We start from the raw sequence: 16,639 nt of genomic DNA, 5'->3' as shown, positions 1-16,639 counted from the left end.
TCAGGATTTTACCCTGCCAAAGTTCTAGTTTTTTGGAAATGTTCTTTGGGGAGCAGCGATTTGTCCTCCTCCACATTTATAATTCACCCCTAGAATTTACAACTCACTGTCGCCTTGCGTCTGGTACCCTTTTAGAGCTTCTCTCTACCCTGAACCAAATCCTTCATCCATCTGCACTCAGATTCACTTAGCACCACAAATGTGAGAGCACAGTAATCAATGTTACCAAGCGAGGGAAAGGGTTGCAGCGTTTTAATGCATTAAGCCTAGAGTGCCTCCACAAGCTTATGAAACTACTGAAAACTCACCAGCTTTGAGTTGTTTTCCCCTTTCAGCCCATGGCTAGTTGTCTTTGATTTAATTTTAGAGTTCCTCAGGAACTTAATTACATTTAGACTGTGAATACATGGAGAAAAGATCAACTCAAGAGGCTCTTCATGAAAGCCCTCAGTCCAGATTATAACTTTAAGATAAGCAATATTTTGCACACTTAAGAAAAGCACCTTACCTTTTTCATTAAGCTACCCTTGTGGGTCTCTATGCATGAGGAATACCAGATGTATGCATCAACAACAGGATACAAACATTTGCCATTTTCCAGTTAGCCAGACGCAAAAGTCAATTAGAAATATGGAAAGTCATTTCATTTAACACTGCTAATCATTTAAGAAGGCATTGGTTTGACATGCTTGCTCTTGACATCAAAAAGCTCACTGATGTGTTTATCCAGGAATATACTCATTCCTCTGGGAAAAATGATTCCCTTAAAGCAGAAAGACTGGATCCACAGGTGGACTTGTGAGATAAAGATAATGAATTATTGATGTATGTAGCTAATGTTATTTCAGCATGATTCCAAGCGAGGCAGTATATTGCCGACCTTTTCACCTTTCTCCTGATTAAGGATTCAATGATTAAACTGTAACAAAGTATGACTGGTTTAGTGGTTAACTGAAACTTTTCCAACCTTCACTAAAGATTTGATTGGACAAAGTAATCCTGAATTTACTGGAATTCGTGGTAAACAAACCATTTCTCTTTTTAGGCACACAATGAAAGAGGCTTTTGTGTAAACTGGTTTGAAAATCTCCGTAGAAGGATGGGGGCATCTTAACTAGAACCATATGGCTGTTAAAAGCAAAAATAATGTATTATCTTTATAAACAAAAAGTCTGTGTTATCAGTATCACACTTGTGTAAAATATTCTAAGTGGTGTCTTATGGCCAAGGGATAAATTTGTTTAAAGTGTCATGATTTGCTATGAAAAGCTGTTCTTATATTTTTCATGTTGTTCCTAATGCATGTCTGAGGTGAAAAGCATGTTGCATTATTAAACGATAAAAGGTCCCCAGGTCTTTACAAAATGGGTTTAGAGTGAGTACGCTAAAGTGAATGTTAGACAAAAATGAGAATGAAAGTCTCAAGCATCTATCTATAAAGATAATTTAAATAAAAACTGAAACATCTGATAACTGTTGGTATCCATTTTGCTTCTTTCAAATAAAATTTTACTTTGTAAAAAAAAAAAAAAAGCATATTAGTGATATGGCAGCATCTGCACCTCATTGCTCTTTCAGGATTGATGGAACATCAAAGGAATGACAAGCTTTAAACACAGCAACATTCAAACAAACATGTTTCTTACAGGTCTATACATAAATACATTCCCAAATTGGGCAGAGGAAGAGTTCATATCAATATTACAAAAACGAATGCAGTGAACTCACACACACACGAGATTACCCTGATGGAATTATTACTAATGAATTGAGTTTTTTCAAATAAACAGCACTACTTCTGAGTATAAAAACGAGTTGGACATGCAACAGTAATATAATATAGTAAAGGATCTGCTGACCCCTGCTGACCACCCAACAAATATGTTCACAAAAACTAGAGGTGCATTCCGAGAGGAAACATATTAATAAGACCATGGTTTTGAAAAGCTTTTTTATAGCATCATAAAATCATGTTTTACTGTCTCTTCAATGTTGAAATTTTCTTTAAGCTATTTACACACAAAAAACAACTAGCTTTGTTTTTGAGCTTTGCCAAACAACTGCATGTGTAAGACTTTTTGAAAGAAAATCTACAATTTTATCTTTAAAAAACTTCTGCAGCTGAATATTTCAAAGGAAGACATCATGTCAATCCGCTCGTCGTATCAATCGACAGTGTCCTGTGGTAAATCAGCACTGCAGGTTCCTGACACAGGTTGTGGATGCTATACGCTTGTCCTGTAACACAAAAATAAAATAAAATTGAGGAAATCAAGAACACATGTACAAGTAATTAATATTTAGTAATAAGTTTTCACTCACCAGAGGGTATCATAAACACTTCTCCACAATTGTAGACAGACTTTACACCATCAATATCAACACGCACACAACTTGAGATGATGCTGAATACCTTATTAAAGAGAAACACAGTAAGGTTAACTTTTTCTATAATGTAAATGTAAACATAAATTACTTGCAGATAATTATTGATCAAACTGGGCAGCTTGGGATGATCATAAAAGTCAAAAGGGCAGAAAGGGGTTTTAAACATGTCATGTAACCTTCTCATGAACTTATTTTTACAATTAGATCTCAAATGGCTACAATACACTATTCCGGTTACGCAAATAACTGAGATTTAAAAAAACCACTTTCTACTCACAGTAACCATATCATGATCCACCTGTGAGGGTTTCTTCATGAACGACCCCAGCAGAATCTTTCCGTGTGAGAAAGAGTGGCTCTGGAGGTCAACCGCGTGACCTATTGCTCGGCCTCCATGGGAGTGCCAGTGGAAGTCATCAGGACTAATAACTCGTCCGTCTAGAAAGGAAAAAAAAACCTGCACATGAACAAGCTATATAAAACATTTTTCTCATTGAAAATAAGCAAAAATACATGCTGCAAAACGCATATGTAATTATATTCTGCCGACAGTATGATTGTGTCTTCGTCTCACATCCTGGGCTTTTATGTTTTATGTGATAAGCATTAAATGTGCTTCGCACCAAACCTCACAGCGAGCGAGGACCAATTATCTGTGTGGTGCACTGCATGACGCATTTGAATCCTACTGAGAATTTTCTACTTTAATGCGCTGTGGAGGAAGTCAAACATATCAAGCAGCTGGACAGCCACAGCATCATAAACAGTAATGACAAGGAAAAGAGAAGAAAAAAGGTCACATGTAAACTCAAATGCTTTTCAAACTACATAGCAACACCCTTTTTATTGACAATTTAACAGTAGGAATTCGATTCGGGAAGAATACCTTGGTTGTAGTTTTAGTTTCTAAATGTGTTTTAGAAATAATATAGCTGAATACTGTTAAAACCATAGTTACACTGACCGAACAATGGTAGTAAGCCATCAATGGACTGATCTATGGTTATGGTATTCGACCATGAAATCAAAATTGACCATTCTTTTTTCGTTATAGAACACTGCAGTATTCATTATGAATGATAAAAATGAATGTGCCCTCGTAATCTTTATTCAAAATAATTTTCCCTCCCACTTGTAGCAACATCTCTTCTCTGCACCATATTTCCATGGAAGCACATTCCCAACTCAGTGAAGAGGTCAACTCATGGGAATAAGTCCCATTTAAACAAGCTGTAATTTAAGTTAGTTTCCAGCATTTTGTACTTCAGCACTTGGAAGTAAAAATCTGTATGGATTTCAAAAGGCTTCTAATGTTTAGACAATCAAAAATAACTGTTAAACAAAAAGTATGTATGTTAATTAATGATTGTAGTTATGTAATAATCAGCCAACTCAGCCAACCACAAAGTTTCCAGGTTCAGGCCCAAATAAGGGGGAGCTCCTGTCCTGTCACTATCGTGCCCATGAATATGTCATTCAACACAAGGCTGTTCAGGCAATGTGTCCCTGTAACATGGCTACACCTGATATGTAAAATAGTCTTGCGTGTTGATTTATTTGTGAGTGTAATGTCATTACTTTTCGAGGCTGGGGGCCACAAGTGAGAGAACCAAACATGTAGGTTGTCCCAGTCCTCATTTTCCAAGACAACTGGCTGCAATGGAGGCCCACAGAGATCACAGTGCGCCAACACCCGTGCAGCCTGTCGCACATGGGGTGTCACCCTAGACGACGGCAAATCTGAAAGAAAAGGAGTTAGTTACAAATCGTGCTGTTAAAGCTATTAAATTGCTAAGTGTAAAAACGCTTGGTTCTGTGGAACTTTCAAATTATTGTTTGTTTTAGAGGCACAACAGAGTAACATTGGCTCAACCGGTCGTATGAGTTTGAACGCTTGGGAGTGTTTGGTAAACCTATTTTGCAATTCCATTTAGTTGCACAGAAATGACACACTGCAGATTTAAAATACATCGCACATGAATTCTCACCAATATCATCATCACCTTCATCATGTTGCTGAAGCTCAAGCATTGATGACGGCCCACTTCTGAATTCAACGTCACTACACAAAAAAAGCAAAAACTCAGACCTGAAGCACAGAATTTTAAACAGTGACATTGTGCACTGACCTCACAAGAGTTATTTTTATCCCAATGGTCTGGTGCAGGGGTTAGACACTACTGTATACACTGCAGATCTGCATCTTTATTATTAACACTCGGGTGCAAATAGCATTTGTTTAGGCCAGACATACATCTGCATTTTATAAATCAACTTACACATCAGATAAAGTGTTGGGTCCACTGGATACTCGGACACTCGTTCTGTTTCTGGTCCCTGGCGGCTCCACGGTAACACCACTGGTGAAGCCAAAGGAGGCGCGTCTGTTTCCCTGCAGCTGATCACTTTGGGCCACGTTCTCACTTGAGTGATCTGACTGGTCCTCAAGAGAGTGAAGAAGGTTTCTGCGTCCCTGTTTTCTGCCCCGTTGTCCACTTTTTACCAAACTTTCAGGTTTTTCAGAAGCAAAAATTGCATTCATTGAGGCCAAAGATCGTTTAATTGACTTTGGTGTGTTGACTATGTTTCTTTTTAAGCGATTTTTAGTTTTTTGCAATTTTATTGAATTTCCCTCCTTATTACATGCACCACGAAGAGGAGTTTTTGATAGTTTGGACTTTTGTGGGGGGGGACTGCGAGGTGGTGGAAGATCATCAGCTGGTTCCTGAGACTGCGGCGCCTCCCACCAATTGGACGGAGCTTTTCTTTGTCTTTTCTGTGGAAAGTTGTCTGATGCAGAACTCTCTGGTCTTCGAAGAGAAGAGGAAGGTGGTTTCTGTGCAGAGCCATTTTCTTTTGAGTAAACCCAGTCAAACACTCTCTTCTCACCTGTTTTATTTATCGGAAGAAAGGGTTAGTTCAAAAACTTCAATCATACAAAGTAAAAGCTGTTTGGGAATGAGTTTACCTGGTAGGACGTTGTGCAGTCTGTGAGGACTACAGAATTCTGGACTAATCTCATTCGGACAAGCTTCCACTTCCTCTCCTGACACATGAGCTGGTGATGCCACTTGAGGTTGAGTGGCTGCAGATTTTGGTTTCCTTCGACCACCTGTCTTCTTAGCGGTCTTCTGCTCAGCTCCAGTATCATGTCCATCGCCACCTGCAATCAACTTTTTCACATCGTTCAACACATTGAGAGTTTTTGGTTTCTTCTGATTCCCCTGGGCAGGCCTGAGAGACTGTGTTTCTTCAGAATCAACAGCAGCTCCTTGCTTCGTTGACATTTTTGTACTGGTTTTCAGCCCTTGTGCCGTACCCAACACCTGCGTTGGCTGAAGCTCTGTGCTACTTTCATTTGGGCTAGAGAGCCACCATGCTCCTGGAGGTTTCCTTTTCCTCTTGGCAAACAGAGGACTGTCTGACGAAATGTCAGATGCATTTGTTGGTGGATCCTTTGGTTTTTGTTCCCGCTTTTGCGTTACTTTTTTCTTCTGTTTTTTGGCTGGATCCACAGCATCTTTCTTGGTGGAAGATTGTTTATTCACAGCTACAATGTAAAAACAAAACAGAAAAGATTGTAAGTTTTCTGCAACACAAGACTGGTGGTTGTCAGGGATGCATAATCTGTGAGTCTGGAGTGTTAGATGCCCGTCTAACCAAAATGACATAATTCTGCTTCATAATTATCGATGCACAGCATAATTAAGCAAAAGCCAGAGGAACTGACCTGTTCTTTGTTCCTCCTCTTGCTCATTGAGGGCAGGTGGAGGTTCATGCTCTTGCTCATCACAGGAAGGATCTATCTGTTCCAACTCTATTTGTTGTTTAGAAGTTCGTTTCTTTGTCTTAGAGACAGTTTCCTCCTTTTTGCTGTTCTTTCTATTTTTATTGGATTTCACAGAGTTTGTGGAGTGAAGAGCTGCTGCAGCAGTGACTTTAATAGATTCCTTCTTCGCATTTGACCCTGACCTCTCCTGCTTAGATGTTTTTGAGGATTTCTTTGTGGTTCTAGACACAGGAACTGGAACTTCTTGGTTGCCACCTGCATCCGTTTCATCTTTATCAGAAAGTTCAGCTGGCTCAGGTGCTTTGCTGTTTGCCCGTTTCTTTCCTGTAACTATCACACAAAGCAATATTTCAAATATAACGACGTGTAAACTTTTTTCAATATATCACTTAATCTTCCATTTCCATCAATATTTTATAAATAATATAAATACTTCTCCATCAATGTTTTATGAATGTAAATATAAATGTAGTGATAAAGTATATGCACTAATACAGTATGAAAAAAATTTTATTTGTGCACTTATGAATGTAATCTTTACGGTAAAGTTTTCATAATGTAGATTACACAATTGTTAATTTTAATTTATATGATAAAAAGTCTATAATAAATCAGGAAACTAGATAAGGTGAAATAAAGCATGTGTACGGGTTTGTGTTTATAGGTGAAAGTGCAACAATTCTGATGAAATGTAAAAATTAAATGTCTCAAATGACAACAATCATTGTGAATTGTGATTACAACTTTAAGCAAAATGATCATTATTATCATCTTAACCATTATGAAGCATTAAGAAAATGTGACTTCATTTGACTAAAACTTGACAACAAAAACAGGTCAAGGTTTAATAAATATTGTAAAAACTAAAAAGTAAATTTGACACAGGACTAAGACTAAATAAAAAAAACAGCTAACAAAATTAACACTACACTGCATGTGCGCTGGCTGCACTGATCAAGTAGCCTATACTGCCTTTTTTTACATCATAAATCTAAGATTATAATATTATAAGATATTATAAAGATTTGGTAAAAGTGTGATTTACCTGCTTGTACTTCTTTGTGTCCCTGTACAGTTTGAGAAGAGGTCTGATCACAAACCCTGTCCTCATGTGCTTCGGTTACAGGGTCTGCTCCATCCTCTACACCATCATGAGTCACAGAGTCTTTACCACTCTTTTTTGAAGCTTTTCCATGTTTTCCTTTTGGTTTTTGTTTACCAGACTCGCTTTGTGCTTTGTTTCTTTTAGCATCCGTCCCATGCTGATTTTTCGTCTCCGCTTCACTCTGCGGGAGCTGATCTGTGGAGTGCGGCTCTGTAAGAACATTCTCCTTTGCAGTGTCTGCTGGGACAGGTCTTTTGTTCCTGCTGACTTCTGCCTTGCGAGGGATGATGAAAAGAACAGGGGCCTCATCGTCCAGGATCATGAAGTCCTCCTCTAAATCTACAGGTGGAGGAGCTGGAACTGCTGCACGTTTCCTGGAACTTATCAATGGAATAAGAAATGTGTTACAAGAAAGTAACAACGGCGCATGTGGTTTATGTTCAGAACGTCACATTTAAACTCACCATGGGGATTTAGGCATCATGGCTTTTTTAAGCTTCTGCTGGAAAGACAATCCTTTGCCTGGATCCTCCATCACTTGATTTCTGCATTTCTGCACCCGAAGTTTTTGTTCACTCTTCCGAACCAAAACAGGAGAAAGCTGACCAGGATCTTTATCCCTTAATTATAAAAAAAAAGAAGAAGATTCACTAAGAAATCTGCAGGAACAATTCAGTTTTAACATTACAAAATGTAAGTTAACTTACATTGTTATGTCTTCCCTCTTTTCTGGAGTTTTAGTGTTTTTTGCAAGCTTCATACTAACAAATACAATTTAAGGTTATATTTCTTATTATAAAAATAAAAGATGCAGATGTACAATGCTGTTGTTATACATTAATAACTGACCTTAAAAAGGAACCCGCATTTGATTTAGCAGTTTTTCTAAACTCAAGCCTTTCTGGTGGTGATGCCAGAGACCCGCTATCCCTTTCAGAGCAGAAAAAATAACAGAACAGTTATGTAATGAAAAAAACAATACAAAACAATACAACACCAGCTATCAGACTCTTTTATTCTTACTCATAGAGGGATTCCTTCGGCGGTTCTGACTGCTGAATGCAGGGCACCTTGTTTAAGTCTCCACCAATGGGCTCCTCATCCTCAACTCCAAAGAGAAGAGGATCAGCCACAGGTCTGACTCCATCCCCGGACTCATCCCTCTCTGTTGCCAAAGCAATAGGGCTGGACGTCTTTATGGGAGCAATTTCTTTAAATGGACTCTCTTTGTAAGGAATGAAAGAAATATGACAAGAAGGTGGTGAAATATACTGAATTTTTTTTACAAAAACTAGCTCTATTACAGGGATCAAAAGTAAAGATGTTTTCTGCTTGCCCAGATAGCTCATTTTATTATTTAATATATCTTAATTTATACATGTTTTAAATTACCAAAATTATTAATTGATTTCTTTTTTTTTTTTTTTCAATCAAATGTTAAACATTCTTTAAAGATGATCGGCAATAATAGCAGGAAATTACTCACGATAATACAACTGATAAGAGATTTTTGTGGATGTAGGGTTACCTCTATCAATTATTTCATCCTCTTGAATGCCATTTTCTTGGATCAAAGAATCCTTGTGTACCTGACAATCAGAGTCATCTGATTAACAATCAAAATCACATTGTGGCAATGAGAACAGACTGATTTCTGATGATTCAATCCATGCGTACCTTCTTAGATGATGCCTTCATCTTTTTTGGATCACATGAGCTTTTTTTCTGACCATTTACACCAGTGCTTTTGGGCAATGGAGGAAGCAGAGGCAAACCCAGCTCAGAGTCAGCATCTACCAATAACAACAACATGGAATATGGTTTCACACAATGAATGGCATGAAAAAAATGAGATAGCAATGAGGTGAATGTAAGAATATAATTACCAATGTCATCGAAGAGAGTGTCAATGTCAGGCAAGGTGAAGACATCCTTGAGTTTAGAATGGGCTCTGAAAATCAGCAGCAACATGTAATGAAATGTGCCTCTTACTTGAGCTTGTTAAGATATATTAACCTAATCCAATACAGATGTTTTGAAAGTGGCACATTACTTACATTTCCTGTTTTTGGAAATAATGAAGTTTCTTTTTGGCTTTGACCTGAAATAATTGATTCAAACTTCACAAGTTCATATGAAGGGGAAAAAATACATAAATAAATAACATATAAAACACATTAACATTTATCATAAAATTCACACCTATATCTATCCATTTATCTACCATTCAAAAGAGTGGGGGTTTTGAAAGAAGCCTCCTATGTTCTCCAAGGCTGCATTTATTTGATCAAAAAATAAATATTTGTGTGATAATAAAATATTTGCCATATTTGTGAAATATTATTACAATTTTAAAATAACTTGTTTTCTATAATATATTGTAAAATAAAACGTAATTTATTCCTGTGATGGCAAAGCTGAATTTTCAAATGTCACATGATCCTTTAGAAATAATATATGCTGGTTTGGTGTGTAAGAAAAATGTCTTATTGTCAATGTTTAAAACAGTTGTGCTGCTTAATATTTTAGGGGAAACCGTGATATTTCAGGATTCTTCAATGAATAGCAAGTTCTCAAGAACAGCATTTATATGAAATAGAAATCTTTTGTAGCAGTGTGAACATATTTACTGCCACTTTTGATCAATTTAATGTGTCCTAAAGGTATTCGGTGTTTTAATCTTACTGGCCCTATATTTTGAACGGTAATATACAGTGTATATAACAGATATTTTATATCAGTCTGAACTGTCACTTCACATCTACTTTCGTTTCTTACTAGACATTGGCTCTGTCTCAAAACCTAGTGCACTGCTTACTCAGAGAGAATTTTGAGCACCTATGATGCCCAAAGATGCTGTCTAGGTAGGGAGCTCACTAGGTTTTGAACGCAGCCACTGAGACTCTGCCACAGACGGTTGCTACAAACAACGATGATTTTGTTCATTAAGTACACTGGTAACTAACGTTACTGACCTGCGACATCGTGTTGAAGTCCACCCCCGGTTACAGAGACTGTGTGTCCGCCAGAGAAGCTCATAAACCCGCAAATAGTCCAATTATTCGTTTTACTATCAACATGCCCATTACTGGTAGCTGACCGCCATTCGCCGATTACATTACACTCTTCTTTGTTTACACAATTTGAAAGTCTCGATGCTAATGTATTCCTGTTACATTTACGATAGTTTTACGTTCAAAACAACAGAGAAATTAATTAATAAAATGTCAATACCCCACACAAAGCATTAATATCTTTCAGAGTCCGTCACTGTATTTGGCCCACAACAACAACACAAATTCTCCCGCTCAATTTTCTTCCTGTGCGGCAGGAAGACACACAATGAAATGCTGCCACCTAGTGCCATGGAGTGTCTCACAGCTACGCTACAGCAAGTAAACTATGGGATGAAATGATTTAAAATAAATTAATAATTCAAATAAAACGGATAAAATATACCCTCACATATCTCTGACTACATTTTTAAATCATTTTTACATTTCTTAAAATTATTACAAATAAAAGTTATCTTTCTTTTTGACTCCTTTTAATGAATAAGCAAACATTTAATTTATAAAGATAGAAGAGTATACATTTAATAGAAGATTTTAATATTATATAAGAGTTTCTGAATTTTTATAATATAATGTTTTTTTATTCATCAACAATATCAATATTTTGTCACATGTAAGGATGAGTTATTAGACAATACAAAAACTGTTTTACACAGAGCAATACTCAATTAATTATTTTGATTGACATTTGATATAACAGCATTGTGATGATAGTAACTCTATATTCAATCACCTGACCAGCCTCTTGGAATCTCCTCTAAATCTTTACTATGATTCTCTAGTGAGTTTTATGATTTTATTGCTGCAGAAAAAAGTACATAACAGTGCACAGATCATGGTCACTGCACACCCCCTGCCTTGATAAGAGCAATTCATTTTGTGTAACTCAGTTACACACGCTTTGTATGTTATTTTTTATTATTTATCAAAAGTACATATAAACAATGTACACATTTGAACAATTTAAAAAATAAATATAATTAATAAAAAAAGCATATTGTAGGATGATTACACAAATATACAAGTCAATAATATGAACAGTTCAGATTAAATGAAGATCTTTTTTTGCTTTTCAGCGATTTCCATCGGTGACACGGCCTCGTCTGTATCCATGCCTCTGTAGAGAGGATATTTAATATGCCTCCATATGACCAGCAACACTTTGATGGCAAATAGTGTACAAGCCAACCCCAGTAGAACAGCTGTGGAATACAACACACGATATGGTTGTCATGAAATACACTACAGATTAAGAACATAACAGCAAAACTATTATGATGTCAATGCAGCGCTTGTTCTGGCTCACCTATGTAAATGCCATTGCGACTTGGATCCGCAGAGTTATAGTTCTTTGTCATATTTCCGCTCAAAGCCACAATGACAACAGGGTAGACTGTCAGAATGTATCGCAGGTGCTTTTCAAACACAAAGGTCTCAACAATAAACCTGTAAAAATCATTACGCATTAATCTCAAGATTAACATCTTTCATTTATTTCAAATAAGTTATTAGAGTTTATGGTCTTACCAAGCAATAGCTTCACCCAAAAGAATTGAGAGAGAGACTGTTGCTGCATCTGATTGGGTCATTCCAGCGTTATAGCTCAGCACAACAGTGAAGTTGATCAAGGTGGCAATAGTTGTCCATGTTGCGTATGTTGCAATGCCATTCTGAACCTGCAAGGTTGAAGATGCGACATTAAAAACTGCATAATGTTTTTAAAATGTAAGTTTGAGAAGCTGTCGAGTAATATTTCAATGATATCTCACCAATATCCGAATGCACCAGAGGTCTACTTTGTGATATTTGTTTAACCAGGATCCATATTGTTTGAGGGCATGACAGGTGAAGATGATCAGCAAGTAGTTTGTGAAGGCAATCAAGGCAAGAAACACAAATCCAGCAATCATCTCCCTTTAAATAAATGCAAGGAAATTGAGTTTTTACAAAAGATGTTCTTACTGTAGAAAAATGTATGTATAAATTGTATATAATTTATACATAATTTTTTCTTTAAATATACAAGCAAAGAAATTGTATTTACAAAATGTAAAAATAAGTGCAATTACGAATATATATATACAGTATATATTGTGAATACATAAAAAATTATACAAATCGACTAATCGCATCTAACATGAAAGTTTTTGTTTACATAATATATGTGTGTATATACTATTATAATTTTATGTATAAATACACAGACACGCAAACACACACACACCCAGACATATATATATAATATAATAATATATACACACACACACATATATTATGTAAACATAACAATAATATATATACATATATACAGTAGCAGCCAAAAGTGATGTTCAGGAAAATTTACATCTTCACCCTTAAAGCTACACTGTGTAAGATTTTCTCCCATCTAGCGTTGAAATCGTATATGACTACCAACAGAATATTACTTTCTAGCCCCTCCCATTCCGAGGGCGTTTTAACTCCTACGGTGGCTCCTACAGAGTAATCTCCCCCTCGCATTCGTCACGGTGCCACTGAGTGTAAAAGCGCGAAAAGGCAAAGCTTGAATTTCCCATAGACAGTATAAGAAGTGGACAGAGCCATCTCATTGAAACTCAATTGAGACAAGTGAAGCCCATTTTTAGCGATTTTTTAGGACTTCCGTTCCTGACGCGCAGACTCAAACCGACTCAAACAGAGCTTGACGACGTAGATGTGACGTGAGCAACCCGTCTGTCTTCTAGTGGCTGTGGCATAAGAAATCTGAATCATTCCCTTCCGAAACTTGCAAAGACGGAGAGTGTGAGTAGGAGGTGTCCATGAGCTAGGAGCAGGAGAAACTTTTGCTAGGTATTCTGATTAATTATTTTGTAATTTTGCCTCCACGTCTCCCCGATTGCCCGCGAGCTTCTCCTCCTGTCCATACGGTAATTTCTCTACTGTGCGACAGAGAGTCGCGTGGTTATGACGCAATCGTTAGCCTACTTTTACAAAAACTGCTTCTACGGGGCCATAACATAAGCTACAAGGTAATGGGGCATTTTATACATTGTCGTGTTTCTTTAGAAATAAATAATGGACAAATGGAGTCTTCAAACGCCTCAGATGTAAAGTTATTCGCTGTTAAAGTGACGCCAAAATGAATGGGAGTCAATGGAATGCTAACAGCAGGTGAAGTTAGGCTACAAGATGGTGGCACGCGGCCGACTTCAACTTCCGGTCGACTTCCTTCCCGCTTGGAATTTCCAGGTATGTCCCTCTTTGGCTAATGTATTTTCAAGATGGAAGCGCAACATGGCTGCCGCCATTCGAACGACTCGCTCATATGTATACTGAATGGCAGATTGTACGCTTACGAGAATACTTGATTAGTTGGTGGAAGTAATTACACATGAATTTTGAAAGAACAAAGTGTTTTTTGCTAAGAATCAACTTAAAAAGTTACACAGTGTAGCTTTAATTTATATATTATAAAAGATTTTGTACTCGTATTGCGTAGTTGAGATTTGAGTCAATTGTTTTATTAGTGATAACGTAATGAAACAAGCCAAATCGTGTAGACATTATTTTTTGATTATGCAGTAGTCAATGTATGCTTTTCCCTGTGAGCTTTAGGTTTTTCTATGATTCTTTTGCATAGTAAAATAAAACCTAATATTGCCAAATATTGTTTTCAGATAAATACCTTAGTTTAGTGTTTTGTTTTACCTTTAATTTTTAAAAAAAATCCTCATATTTTGATCGTTTAATCAAAATTGTGGGGGTCATAAAAAACAAATATCCCCTACGGACATATACAGTAGCCTATATTTCAAAATATAAAAAAATGTCCTTCTTACTCTCTGTCCCACAGAAGAAGCCAGCCTATATTCAGCAGCATGTTTGCAATCCAGGTGATGAAGAATCCATACGGCAACACAGCAGGACTGCAGTACATTGGACCATAAACAGTCCTGTGATGACAATATAAATAAATGTCAGCATATTATTACATACCACTTTATTTTTGGATATCATTTGATTCTAGCTCAGAGTTCATACCTCCTGCAGGTAGTGGAGAGGATGTAAGCATGCATGAGGGACAGCCAGGTGTAGATGACACCCCAGATTGAGAAGGTCCATCCCGACGGAGTGATTTCGGTATTGTACTTATTTGATATAGAACTAGTGGTGTTCAGAAAAGGACCTGTGGATAAGTAAAACAACATTGTAGCAATATATTCGACCAAAATGTACTTTTGCACCTATCATTTATTTAGAAAAAGTATTCCGATTATATACTGTACGTACCTTTTCCCGGTCCAGCAAGTGCGTTGAATACGATGCAAATGATGTACAGCACAACAGAAAGGACTATAAGTGCTAAACGGGCAGCGCTGTGATCTCCCATTGTGAGCAGCTGAAGTAAATAACATGTAATGCGGTCTTAAAATATTGAACAGAAGCGCACTCGACTCAGAAGCACTGCTAATTGTATTACTAGCCTATTGACTATAAACATAAACGCATTAGAATCGTATCTAACCTACAGCTGAAAACACTCCCAGAGTCTGAAACCAAGAACAAAAGAGTGAAGGAAGTTAACATAACACCCTGAGGACTGACAAACACACATACTGTACTATTCCCGTGCGACTGGTTTTATAATTGTGCGGGTTGTGTAACTGTATGAGTACACGTGCAGAGTAGGCTATGACACAAAAATACATGCGCACAATGGCTGTCAAGGCAACAGTTTTTTTCATTGCATAAATTTCTGATGGTTACGGAAACGCCTTACACAACATAGTGAACTTTACTTCCCTTTCGAAAAAGAAGTATAGGCTACATAAAGTTAATTTTATGAAGTATACTTAAGTAATGTTAAAGTATACTTTGTTTAGTAACTATACTAATATCAATGTGTACTAGTAGAAAACTTGTAAGTGTACTATTTCAATACTGCTTGGAACTAAATTGGCCCACTTTTAGAATATAAAAGTATACGTTTAAGTGTACTATAAGTGTAAGAGTAGTAAACTTCAAGTACACAACTAGGTTTCTCATTTGTAATGCATTTAGTGACCTTATAAGTATACTAGTAGTTTACTATTTTAATACAAGTAGTATTTTTTTTTAGTTTATGAAAGTACACACTGAAGTGTACTCTCAGTAAACTACTAGTTTAGTAGTTTATACTGCAAGTATACTTGTAAGTTTTCTTAAAGTGAACATTTAACATTATACTTATAGTTTACTATTTATATATTTTTTTGCACTTGCAGTATACTACTATGTTCAAATGTAGATATTATTTTTTATACTTGAATCTTATACTTTTATACTTTAATCTTAAAAACATTTTATTAGCTTCAAGCATCCTTTTTTATCAACACTTGAATGTCGGTAAGTTTCAAGGCAAGGCAACATTTTAAACAAAAAAAGTTGAGAAAATCTCATTTTTGTCAAAGACTACGCCTTGATCAGATTCAGAACGATGATCAAAACAGATGGAGTAGATCAAGTCCAAAGCGTCACAGTCGTTTTCTCTTCATGGGTTACGCTTCATTTCATTTGGTAAGTTTTGATTTACACGCTGTTTAATGTTTGATGATCACGTTATTTAACATTTGAGTGAGCAATCTTCTATCACTTGTTTCAGCTTATTCTTCTCCTGTGTTTTGTTCCGGAGATTCTGTACTAGAAGATGTGTCATATGGCGCCCCCTACCGTATACCAGTGAAAACATGGATGGCTTTCAGTCAATGGTGGGGAAAAGTAGAAGCGTGAATTACACTACCAGTGGACTAGCCAACACAAAAATTTAGATACGCAGAATTAGAAACATATCTGTTTTATATCAATATTCTAATCAATATTTTCAAACAATGTAAGTTTCATAAGACTGTATATGAAAAACTATGTAAAAAAAAGTACATTTAATAGGCTACTCGATCTAAAGAGCTAACACAACTACAAGCCAAGTATACTTTGAATACTTAATTATACTTTTAAGTATATCTCGATCAAAAGATTGAGTACAAGTACTGGCCAAATATACTTGGACTTTTCTTTCAGTATAAGTCAAGTACAGTTAAGTTTAATTTAAGTATAATTCTGAGAAGTACATAAAGTATAATTTGGAGAAGTATATAAAATGTAGACTGAAAGTATACTTTTCTTATGTTTAGTTTAAAAGAAGTAAACTAATAAAACACTTGAATGAACTTCTTTTTCGTAAGGGTTTGCACACTCTGAAGAAACTAAAATATTAGTAATAGATGGAAGAAGGGTTTTGTAATTCTTTAAGGTTGTTTCTTTAGT

At 36.3% G+C, this 16,639-nt stretch overlaps 2 protein-coding genes across 8 annotated transcripts; both read right to left on the bottom strand.

Annotated features, from left to right (window-relative positions):
• Nucleotides 1-237: 237 nt before the first annotated feature.
• LOC307153308 (uncharacterized protein) lies at nt 238-10,611 on the bottom strand. 7 transcript variants are annotated; one of them, XM_079862675.1, is made up of 18 exons: nt 10,259-10,611; nt 9,341-9,403; nt 9,170-9,234; nt 8,961-9,076; nt 8,812-8,872; nt 8,307-8,508; nt 8,133-8,213; nt 7,991-8,044; nt 7,748-7,903; nt 7,224-7,663; nt 6,119-6,508; nt 5,357-5,938; nt 4,668-5,277; nt 4,377-4,450; nt 3,967-4,128; nt 2,666-2,826; nt 2,323-2,413; nt 238-2,238 (listed from the first exon to the last, which is right to left on the bottom strand). In XM_079862675.1, the coding sequence occupies exons 4-18, from the start codon at nt 8,979-8,981 to the stop codon at nt 2,144-2,146; spliced, it is 3,180 nt and encodes a 1,059-aa protein (XP_079718801.1). In that variant the 5' UTR covers nt 8,982-9,076; nt 9,170-9,234; nt 9,341-9,403; nt 10,259-10,611; the 3' UTR covers nt 238-2,143. The 7 variants fall into 7 exon arrangements, with proteins under 7 accessions (XP_079718801.1, XP_079718802.1, XP_079718797.1 ...); XM_079862676.1 differs by having other exon boundaries at nt 4,392-4,450; XM_079862671.1 differs by having other exon boundaries at nt 9,341-9,384; nt 10,259-10,607.
• A 211-nt stretch (nt 10,612-10,822) lies between these two features.
• Nucleotides 10,823-15,047, bottom strand: LOC307153316 (uncharacterized protein). Its single transcript, XM_079862692.1, has 7 exons — nt 14,627-15,047; nt 14,378-14,522; nt 14,176-14,289; nt 12,127-12,271; nt 11,885-12,033; nt 11,664-11,803; nt 10,823-11,559 (listed from the first exon to the last, which is right to left on the bottom strand). Exons 1-7 carry the CDS (start codon nt 14,724-14,726, stop codon nt 11,405-11,407), a joined length of 948 nt encoding a protein of 315 aa, XP_079718818.1. The 5' UTR covers nt 14,727-15,047; the 3' UTR covers nt 10,823-11,404.
• Nucleotides 15,048-16,639: the final 1,592 nt, after the last annotated feature.

The sequence above is a fragment of the Squalius cephalus genome (assembly GCF_949319135.1).
Source record: "Squalius cephalus genome assembly, chromosome: 25".
NCBI classification, from domain to species: domain Eukaryota; kingdom Metazoa; phylum Chordata; class Actinopteri; order Cypriniformes; family Leuciscidae; genus Squalius; species Squalius cephalus.
The sequence above is the reverse complement of the archived record's forward strand: the minus strand, read 5'-3'. Positions and strand labels throughout refer to the sequence as shown.